Source organism: Cebus imitator, unplaced genomic scaffold, assembly GCF_001604975.1.
Source record: "Cebus imitator isolate Cc_AM_T3 unplaced genomic scaffold, Cebus_imitator-1.0 Scaffold231, whole genome shotgun sequence".
Taxonomy (NCBI): Eukaryota; Metazoa; Chordata; class Mammalia; order Primates; family Cebidae; genus Cebus; species Cebus imitator.
Window position 1 is genome coordinate 1,916,299 of NW_016107546.1, and position 11,419 is coordinate 1,927,717.

Genomic DNA, 11,419 nt, shown 5'->3' on the forward strand with positions numbered 1-11,419 from the left:
AGAGACGGGGTTTCACCATGTTGACCAGGATGGTCTCGATCTCTTGACCTCGTGATCCACCCACCTCGGCCTCCCAAAGTGCTGGGATTACAGGCGTGAGCCACCGCGCCCGCGGGTTCGGTGCTATCTGCAGTTTCAGGCATCCCCTGGGGGTCTTGGAACATACTCCCAATGGATAAGTGGGGACTACTGTATGTCCACTAGCTAGAAGATATATCAGAATGCTCTCTCCTAAAACAAACTGCCAAATGGGAAAATCCATACAGTAATGCCTTATTTGACCGTATTCAGGTACAGTTTCCTTCCACATAATTTAGCCTTCCGGATAATGGAAATATATTCCTTCAATAGCCATTTTTTTTAATTACACCATTGCCCACCACCAAAAGAGGCTTTAAAATACAATATAATCCTCCTTAATGATGCAGCAAGGTCATCATCATTGTGAACATCCATCACTAACTACAGAGTAGAGTAATAATACTGCTCAATGTCCGCTTCTGAATTCTCTCCCTCCCACGTCATGTTGGTTGTCACTCTTCTTCCTGCTCTGGCTGCCTCTGATGGTCCCATCTCTCCTCCTCATTGCTGCCTCTACTATGCAATCCACCAGAACTACTACTGCATGTGCCTGGTCATGTCAATTCCTGGTTTGTCTTCCATTCAAAGGACAAGAGCCAGTGTCTTGAATTCCCAGGGAACTGCTAAGATAAGAAACTCAGATAGTAGGTGACAGTAAATTTGAGGCTTTTCTGCCTCCTATTAGTCTAAAATTTCAAATGGCCATCTGGCTCCTGCAGCATCTGTAGCTACTTCTGAGGTCTCTTTCCTCTGTCAATGGCTTATTCTCCTGACACACATACCCCCAACACTGCTGCCACCATCACTGCCACTCCCCTCCCCAACTAAATGTCAATCCATAAACATCCACTGATTATCAAATAATCAAATGCTCTTTCTTCTGTGCGCTGAATCCAAGTACTCATTCCTTCCTTCCTTCCTTTCTTCCTTTCTTCCTTTCTTTCTTTCTTTCTCTCTCTCTCTCTCTTTCTTTCTTTCTTTCTTTCTTTCTTTCTTTCTTTCTTTCTTTCTTTCTTTTTCTTTCTTTCCTCTCTCTTTCTCTCTCTCTCTCTCTCTTTCTCTCTTTCTCTCTTTCTTTCTTTCTTTCTTTCTTTTTTTGAGACAGAGTCTTGCCCTGTTGCCCAGGTTGGAGTGCAATGGTGTGATCTTGGTTCACTGCAACCTCTGCCTCCCAGGTTCAAGCAATTCTCACATCAGCCTCCTGAGCAGCTAGCATTACAGGTGTATACCTCCACACCTGGCTAAATTTTGTATTTTTAATAGAGACCAGGATTCACCACGTTGGCCAGGCTGGTCTTGAATTCCTGACCTCAAGGGATCCGCCCGCCTCGGCCTCCCAAAGTGCTGGGATTACGGGCATGAGCCACCACACCCGGCCCAAAGTACCAAAGTACTCACTTCTAACATGGACCATGTATAGAGAAGAGTATGAAAGAGTGAATAAGTAGGTACTTATAAATATTTGCTATTAATATATTTGAAGCCCTAAGATAACTGATTTGGGGATTATTCTTTCTCTCTGTCTTAACTTTCTCCTACCTTCTATCCAGAATGGATAATTGGGAATTGACTCAAGTTAGAAATTAGTGATTATGTTTTTATCTCTAAGTGGCAAATTTCGTTTACTGAGCAAGTAAGTTACAAGCTGGTTAAAATTCAATTTCATTTTTCCTTACCCTGAGGAAGTAAGAAATATAATTAGTTTTCAATTCATACCCGATTACATTTATTTAAAAAAAAAAAAAAAAACCACATCTATTTTCATTTAAACAAGAGAAATTTAATCAGAAAATATTCATAAAACTGTGCTTCTCAAAGTGTGGGCTCTCAAAGCATATGATATGGGTCACGCATAGAATCACCTACCTAAGGGCACGGACCTGCTATGTCAGATTCCTGAGAGTGGGACAGACATTGGTGGGAGCCATTTAACTTAACAGAAGGTTTTGACTGAATGTGCCCTTTCCTAATGGAAATCTCCTTCTAGATGCACACTGTCCTAGTGTTTGGATTAAGCCTAAGGCATATGGATTTCTACAGAGATTGCATCCTAGTCTCCCTTCCTTGTGCCCTGGGTTATCTGTCATTAACCTATTCTAAGGCACCACCTGTTCCCTTCAACTAACACTCTCCCCTTCCCTGGCTTACTTTCAGTCTCTTCCTATCCTCTGGTTCCTTCTGAGATTGTCTAATGGATTTGACTCTTTTCAATAGTGGTTAAGGAGAGACCTAAACAACAGAAAAAACAAACTCACAATTCTAAAAGTCTCAAAAATACAGCTCCGTAGTAAAAGTCACTGGCTGGAATGTAAACAGGCAGGCTCTGATTTTAGCTCCTCACTCTCAGGGTCACCCATCCCTTCCATTTGCTGTCTGTAGTTCTTTCCTCATCCTTTGCAGACAGCTGCCACTGTCCACTGATGACAGCCTGGCCTTGGCAACCTATGATCTGCTGTCTTACCAGAGGCCCAGCTGCACAGGTAAGGGTCTGATGTCAGTCTCACATTCCTCCACTGTCAAACACATACCAGTCTACTCAGAGGCTTTTTCACTAATTTAACAAAACTACTCAGCAGTATTTATCAATTATTTACAATATTCCAGCATTGGGCTAGAGTTTTAGTCCCTGGACAACATCTAAATGTGTTCTGGTGTCTGAGTTTTGCAGAAAGCAGACGTCTTGATGAATGAGGACTTACTCTATTTTTTTTTTTAACCCATGAGTAGGCTAATTATCAGTCTAATCTTTCCAAATGTGAGAATTTCCTTTGTAGCTCTTTGGGGGTCACTAGGTTTTTCATAAGCTTTTTTAGCAGAGAAAGGATTATGCTTGTCTATTTTTAATAATTTTATACTTGAAGTGCCTTTATTAAATAGAATTCAACAAAAGCAGCTAAAGGTAGCCAAAACTGATATGAGGCTAATATCAGTAAACAGAAAATTCAATAAAAGGAAAATTTAAAGAAATATACTTAGGAAATTTGGATACCTTGTAGAACCAGCCCTTCTAACAGCTACAATGTACTCTCCCCTACTCTCTCCTTTTCTTTCCTTTAAAGAAATCTCTAGGTTTGAGGAGGGCCAGCTCCTACTGACTCCCTTCAGTCACAGCTGGGCCCTCTGAGGATACTGCAGTGACCAGGTAGCAAATCTCTGAAGCCACTGTTCTGAAGCAGACTGTAAATCCTACAGAGAGTATGTTTATAACAGATTTTCTTACTCAGTTTTTTTAACTTGATGAGATGGCAAGATGCTGAGCACAGCTAATCTACCCAGACTTTATTTCCTACCTTAATGGAAAAACTGCTATTCTCATAACTGTAATGGCAAGAGAGAAAGATTAGTCATATTGCTTCTTGCTTAGGAAAGGATGTGACTAACTTTTCCCCAAATAAAGGAGTTCTTTCCAATACTGCACTACTCCTGGTTTTGTTTTTCATTTTGTGAAGGAAACAATTCTAAACTTCTCTCTAGTTCTTCTGATCAATAGCTACTACGTACAAAGTAAAATGTGCATTTTATTGTTTCCATGGCAAATCAACAGGATCAAATACTGACACCTCTATTCTCTGAAAGAAAATGCTTTCTTCTTGTAAAATAACCATATTCTCCTACACAGTTAAGAATCCAAATGTACCAGAAATCTAGGAATATAGAATAGAACTTTTACAAAAATGTATAAAATGGTTTTTATCAAGTAGCTTTATTATTACACCATTTTACAGTTATGATCATTAGATGCCAAGATAGTAAATCATTTTAGACCAACTTACCAATGGCCTTTGTATAATGCCTTGCACCAAGCAAAAGTTCTGGAGCCCGATACCAAAATGTCACAACTACTGGATCCAAATCTGCTAGTGGCTTTAGAGGAGAATTGAATAATCTGGCAAAACCCATGTCAGCTAAAAAATAAAATAAATTAACATAAAATTCAGTTTGATCGTTTCTCAGCTTTTTGGCTAAGACCAAGTGTAAAATTCAGTTTGACATGCTATTAGAACCATGCAGGGTTGACAACAATAGCCACTGACCTTATAAAGCAATCCTTTTCTTCCCTTTTTAAACAAAGGTGTATACCAGGTACCAGAAAGGAATTGCTTCATTTACCTTTATTACCTACCATCAGAAGTAGCTACTATTGTTGCACCTGTTTCACTGATGAAGAAATTGAGGCTTAAAGATATTCTGGGCTGGCGCAGTGGCTCATGCCTGTAATCCCAGTACTTTGGGAGGCTGAGGTGGGATCACCTGAGGTCAGGAGTTCTAGACCAGCCTGGCCAACATGGTGAAACCCTACCTCTACTAAAAATACAAAAATTAACTAGGCGTGGTGGTGCACGCTTGTATTCCCAGCTACTTGGGAGGCTTAGGCAGGAGAATTGCTTGAATCCAGGAGGCGGAGGTTGCAGTGAGCCGAGATTGCGCCACTGCACTCCAGTCTGGGCAACAGAGTGAGACTCCGTCCCCCATCCCCCAAAAAAAGATATTTTGATTTGCCCAAGGTCACAGAGCTACTAAGTGCAGAGTCAGAATTAGAATCCAAGTCTGACTTTAGATTCCTGGCTTTAAGAGACAGTTACAAAAACATTCTTGTTTTTTGAGATCTAAAAGAGTCCAAAAATCTCCCTGATTAATAAGGACTTCTGTGTGCTTATAAATCTAAAAACTGACAAAAATAGTCCCAAAGTCTCCCTGATTAATACACCTTCTGTGTGCTTTTATGTCTTTAGTAAGACATAAAGCTTGACTATGTCTTAGTTCAGTATGTGCTGCAGCCAGATCCAACAAACTCACAAGAGCTCATTTGTACATATCTCTTCTCAATTCTGCATTCAGTGACAGCATACTGATGATTTGGAATTGGCTATGGTAGGAGTATCTACAACATGCAGCAAATGCGACAAATTGGGACTTTTTTTGCTCCAGAGAGCCAGGTGCTGAATGGTAATCAGCACATCACATGCATATTTTTAAGAACATACACAGAACACACAAAAGATAACTGGCTGTAATTCAGCATTTAACAAAGATCTAAACCAAAGCTAATCAATTGAAATATTACAAGTATACAAAAGTAGTAAAAATAAAAGAATAAAAAAAAAACTACTACTGCAATAAGATCCTGGAAACTAATTTTCTTAAGATATCATACATAACAAACACCTTTTATCTAGAAAGTCCTTTGCAGTTTACAAATGGCTTTCATATACATCATATTTTACCTCATTGAATGCTCATAAGAACATTGGTTTAATCAGTATTTTGCTCCCTATTTCAGAGATGAAGAATCTAAAGTCCAAAGAAGTTAAATGACTTGCCTATGGTCACAGGGATAGTAAATAAAGGTGCCAGTACTCAAACAAAAACCATGTTATAATTTGGGAGTTACCTTCTTAACTACTAAATCTGACATCCAACAAATTTTACATATGATAAATGCAAGTCACCAAGGCAAATTCACAAGAACGATAAGCCTCTATAATTTGAATACATAATATACATAGCAAATTTTGATTGCATAAGGGGTCCCAATATACTATAAAATGCATAAATGCACATAAAAGTTACAACCACAGAATGTCATTTAATCTTAAAACTAATATGCTATGATATAATGCACATTAAAATTTTACATTTACATAAGCAGAATAGGCAAAAAATCTTTTTAACTTATAGTGATTTGGGTTTTTGTTTTGAGATAGAATCTCATTCTGTTGCCCAGGCTAGAGTGTTGTGGCGTGATCTTGGCTCATTGCAACCTCTACCTCCCAGGTTTAAGTAATTCTCCTGCCTCAGCCTCCTGAGCAGCTGGAATTACAGGTGGTAGACCACCACGACTGGCTAATTTTTGTAATTTTAGTAGAGACGGGATTTCACCATGTTGGCCATGCTGGTCACAAACTCCTGACCTCAAGTGCTCTGCCTGCCTCAGCCTCCCAAAGTGCTGGGATTACAGGCATGAGCCACCACACCCAGCCTATAGTGATTTGTTTCTTTGGATTTTGAATAATTTGTAAGACTTTTTTGGAGAATGCTTTGGAGTATCCAGCTCTTAAAAACTAAAGCTATCTAAAGGAAGCCTAAGTGCTGATGTCTCCTCTGTTTAAACTACATTTCCCTATAACAAACAAAAATATTCAACTTCATTCTACCAATATTATACCTATTATTCTACAATATTACACAATATTCAAGGCACTGTTTTATATATTTAATAGATGCTGATTGTTGTTGATGACAAAGTAATATGATGGAATGCTGTTTCATCCATTGAAAAACATTTTGAAGTGAAGTCAGCTAAAGCCAATATTTCTCCCCTTATTCTCTACCTCCTTAGTTTTACCTAAACCTCATCTATTCACTTTCAGATGAAATCAAGGCCAGAAGGAAAAAAACAGATACTTTCAAAAACAATTCCCGTCTATTGCATGAACTTTAAAAGAGTTTCAAACTACTTTTCAAATAATTACTAATTTAGACAAAAGGTAATTAGCTTAAAGATTACTCTAACAGCTGACTTTCTAAATTTACTAACGGATGTAATTGTTCCAGTCCATGGATAAGGGTAGCACAATTCTGGTGTGGGTGCTAATTAGTATCAAATGATGAAAAGCAGCAACAAACAAGGTTTACCGCTAAGGAGCTTACATGAAGGTAAGATGACAAAATATACAGAGTAGATAAAGGCAAAAAAGTGATAACTGCTGTGAAAATAAAGGAAGTTGTTACTGGTTTCTACTAGAAGCTAAGCCCCGTGGGGGAAGGTCTATTTCTCCTTTATGATGTTATCTGGAACAATGTATAATAAACATTTGTAAAAGTGGACTAAATTGAAAGTGGAACTTGGGCTGGATCCTGAAGGAAAAATTGTTTTGAATAGCAAAAAAGGAAGGCAATAAGTATTTTAGGTAAGATCTGGGAAGTTTTTACATTGCTGAGAATGGGAAGGCTCAATGTGCCCCTACAGCAAAGGGCACAATGCGTTTTCCATTCAACCATCCATCCTCCCCCACCCCCACCCCAGAGTCTCGCTCTGTTGCCAGACTGGAGTGGCTTACAGCAACCTCTGCCTCCAAGGCAAGCGATTCTCCTGCTTCAGCCAACAGGTGCATGCCACCACACCCAGCTAATTTTTGTATTTTTAGTAGAGACAGGGTTTCACCATGTTGGCCAAGATGGTCTCGATCTCTTGATCTCATGGTCCACCTGCCTCAGCCTCCCAAAGTGCTGGGATTACAGGCGTGAGCCACTGTGCCCGGCCCAACTATCCTTTTCTTTTAAGCCAAAAAAGAACTACATCAAAGCATTAGGCAAGGCATCAGTATTACTAATGTTAAAAAAAAAAAATAGTAGCTATTAAAACAAAATTTAAAAGCCATCTAATAAACTATCTTGATTGTCCACTAGATCCTTATCATTAATTATTGCTTACTTTTAACCCTAGTTTTATCCCTAATCTTGGTAAAATTATAATCTTAAAACTCATAATAGTAAGGTAACTAACTGGCCTGGCCAGAGTACAGAATTTTATGTTAAGGAGTATTAAGAGAAGACATTAGATTTGGGTTACTGGGAGAAATGTGATGAATGGTTCAAACAAGGGGAATATAAGATGGTGATGATGAATTTGGTTTGGGACAATGGAGGATAAGTTACCAGCAAGACATCCAAACAGAAATAAAGACTTCAGCTAGGGTGAGAGATTAGAATCTGGTATCAAGATCTTAGATCTAAGATTCTAAGGCCACAACTTATCAATTTCCTAAAGAAGTAATTTTAGAGGGAGGCCACGTCCTAAACCAGTGCCTTGAAACAACAGGTTAGCAGGAGTAAGAGGCAAGGATGAATTAAATGCAAAGTCACAGCAAAAGTGGGAGGTGGAAAAATGGAATTACGGTATGTCACATAGACCAAGGGAGAAGGCAGCCTCAAACCCAGACTGTCAGAAGAACAAATGGTTTACTGCAGTAAAGGAGAATGGTGACTAAAGCCCACTTGATTTGGTAAGGCAGAGGTCACAGGTGTCCTTTTAGAGAGCACTTTTAATAGAATGATGGAATTAGAGGCCAGATTATAACAAATTAGAGCAAGTGGAACCAAAATGTGAACATCATGTGTTCTAAAAGTAGAGGAACAAAAGGGAAAATGAATAGAACAAATGCTAAAGAAAACAAGATGGATATAAGACTTATTTTAAATTGGGAAGAGGACAATGAAAGTTTAAAGGTGAAAAAGAGAAACTTGAGAAGGGAAGAATGGCAATACTGTCCCATGAGGAGCTTAAGCAAGATATTTAGAAGCTAGGAAGGGCACTAGAAGATAGGACTTAGGGAGGGAAAGTCTCTCTTTCACAGAGGCTGTTTCAAGGGCAGGGCTGTACAGCCAAAGACTGGAGGTCAGTGAGACCACACCAGACTGCTCTGCTATCACTAGGAAGGGATATTTGTAGGGAAAGAGCCTCAGGACTTGGAATTCAAGTTCCAGCTTTGAAAGGCAGAGCAAGCTACAACCTCTCTAAGTCTTCCTTATCTTCAGGGGGTGGTTGTATAAAATAAATGAGGTAATATATGAAAGCATCTATTGCGATGTATAGTAAGCTGTTCATTTTACTATATCTCACAGAAGGGACCATCCTCTATCTTCCTTTCACCTGTATTTGGTGAAAAGTAGGAACTCAATAAATGCCTCTAAGAAAAGGAGTACAAGAGTAAAATAAAAATAGAGACGAGAAGCTGTGGTGGAAGTGGTGGGGGAGAAGAGAAGGAAAGCTACCAGCTATTAATTAACATCACCAAATTTCTGAATGAATCAGAATCTCAGCAAACTCAGGATAGAGGTGTTTAAATAAAAGGAAGTTGATTTAGAACAGCTGCTTCAGGAACTGGGCTAGGGAGTTAACTGAAGAAGTAGAAAACTAAACAGCAGGGCAGGCTTGAAATAGGGCAGCGTAAATTTGTAGTGGGTCACCTGAGCATAATTTTGCATCACCTTTAGCATTGTACTTTTTTTTTTTTTTTTTTGAAATGGAGTCTCACTGTGTCGCCAGCTTGAGTGCAGTGACGCGATCTTGGCTCACTGCAACGTCCTCATTCAAAAGAATATTGAATGCTTTTTAGAAATATGTTAAAATAAGATTTGTTCATCAGCCCAGTTTCTTTGCTATTAGAATATACCATGTTAGGCCGGGCGTGGTGGCTCATGCCTCTAATCCTAGCACTTTGGGAGGCCGAGGCAGGCAAATCACCTGAGGTCAGGAGTTCTAGACCAGCCTGGCCAACATGGTGAAACCCCATCTCTACTAAAAACAAAAAAAATTAGCTGGGCGTGGTGGCGGGCTCGTGTAGTCCCAGTTACTTGGGAGGCTGAGGCAGGGAGAATTGCTTGAACTCAGGAGGCGGAGGTTGCAGTGAGCCGAGATCACGCCATTCCACTCCAACCTGGACAACAGAGTGAGACTCTATATCAAAAAAAAAAAAAAAAAAAAAAAAAAAAAAAAAAAAAAAAAAAAAAAAAAAAAAAAAAAATCATCACTGTAAGATCTGGCAAAAAGAAAAAATAATAATAGTAATAATAATTAACAAAAAAATTAGAATAAAGTATTTCTTAGGTCATCTTCTCCCAAATATGTCACAGTTATATATAAATGATGCTAACTTTTTTTAGAACATTCATGATTACAAAGGAAATCTTAATATATGATAAGATTCCTGCCAGTGCCGCAATCTAAGAGAGGCAGCTAAGAGAGGCTGTAAATACATATATCCATTTGGAAAAGATATGTTAGTACTTGCTCAAGATGTGCAGGCCAAGCGTGGTGAAGTAGGGAGAACCTGTGAAGGTTTAAATGTATTTGCTCAGAGTGGGGAGGAAAATATCCAGGGAGATAATATTTGGTAAACCTGAAACAGAGGTAAGATTTAGAGGATTATACTTAAGGCAGCTGTGCAGGACAGTGGTGGTGACATAAACACATGCTTGGGTTATCCTACAGGGGGAATGAATGATTTTGTGAACTTGCTTGTCAATTTCCAGTGATGCCTCAACTTAGAACTAAATAATCTTATTTTGGGAAAAAGCCTAGGAGTTTTATAGACTATCTACATTTTCCAATATCTTTTCTAAAAATATTATGAGGAAGTAATTTTAAAATTAACTACCTAAATAAGGGCATTAAAAAGGGAAACCATCTTTGCAGTTAACTTCAGTTTTTAAATAAATTATTTTAGGAATAATTACCTACCTATTTTGACTCTCCCCCTCTCAGGACCTTCTCCCATTACTAGGATATTTGCTGGTTTCTAGAAATAAAAATAGAGCATTCAAATTACTATGTTTATTCTTTTGACATGCTCTAAAATGGAGAAAAGTTCTTATCATATAAAAGTATCATTTCTGTATTTTCATCAAAACTAAATCAAATATTAAGCACCCTCTACATAGTTAAAGCATTTGACATACTTGAAGTCAGCACTAACTTTATATAAACATCCTTGCTATGGAAACACACCTTATTTTCAAAATTACATCATACAAATAATTACAAAGCAATTAAAGCTATCATTTCTATTCACTCCATAGAAATAACTAATAATATTTTTTAAACCTGCCCAGAGTTTATGTGGTTGAAAAATTTTACATAAAATTTCAAACCACAATATCATTGCCTTTGTGTAAATAAGTGAAATGGAATATTCCTTCCTAAATATTTCTAAACTACCACAGGAAAACATGAACAGCATTCAACAATTCTATTAAAATTCATGCATCAGCTATCATACATGCAAAAGAAAGAAATTCCAAATATAATTTCAAGATGTAGGAAAATAAAAACCAAGGCTAATACAGAACTACAAAAAGAATGAGTAGGCAGATAATCTTATTTTGGGAAAATGTATCTACCATATTTCAGTCACCCTTATCTGTAGACACCTGGAAACAGAGGAACTGTTGGGACAGACTTTGGAAGGAGAAGCGAGTTAGTCTCCTTTGTAAAGTCTTTGGAGAGAAAATTTATGTGTTTTTAACTTACTGGATTCATTTATTCAACCAACGAATGTATTTTTAATATCTTCTAAGGATAAAAAACCATGCTAAGCTTTAAGACAGAAAACAAAAGCAAAGTAAAAACAGATATAGGTGACAGGAGGATGGAGGCAGCAAACCACCTTGCCATGTTTGTACCTATGCAATGATCCTGCATGATCTGCACATGTACCCCAGAACAATAAATAAATTAAAAAAAAACAAGTTCCTAACCTCCAGATGCTCACTACCTAAAGAGAAAGAAAATTAAGAAGCATTGTGTAATATTAGAAACTAGTGCTGTGTATGAGTT

The 11,419-nt window shown here is 38.1% G+C and overlaps 1 protein-coding gene across 5 annotated transcripts in view; it reads right to left on the reverse strand.

Annotated features, from left to right (window-relative positions):
• Positions 1-11,419, reverse strand: part of CDK19 (cyclin dependent kinase 19) — a 200,354-nt gene that overhangs the window by 15,670 nt on the left and 173,265 nt on the right. For all 5 annotated transcript variants that reach the window (XM_037727449.1, XM_017497437.2, XM_037727450.1 and 2 more), the window contains 2 exons: positions 10,325-10,382; positions 3,855-3,986 (listed from right to left, as the gene is read on the reverse strand). In XM_037727449.1, coding sequence (XP_037583377.1) covers positions 3,855-3,986; positions 10,325-10,382 — 190 coding nt within the window. The remainder of the gene's footprint in view (positions 1-3,854; positions 3,987-10,324; positions 10,383-11,419) is intronic.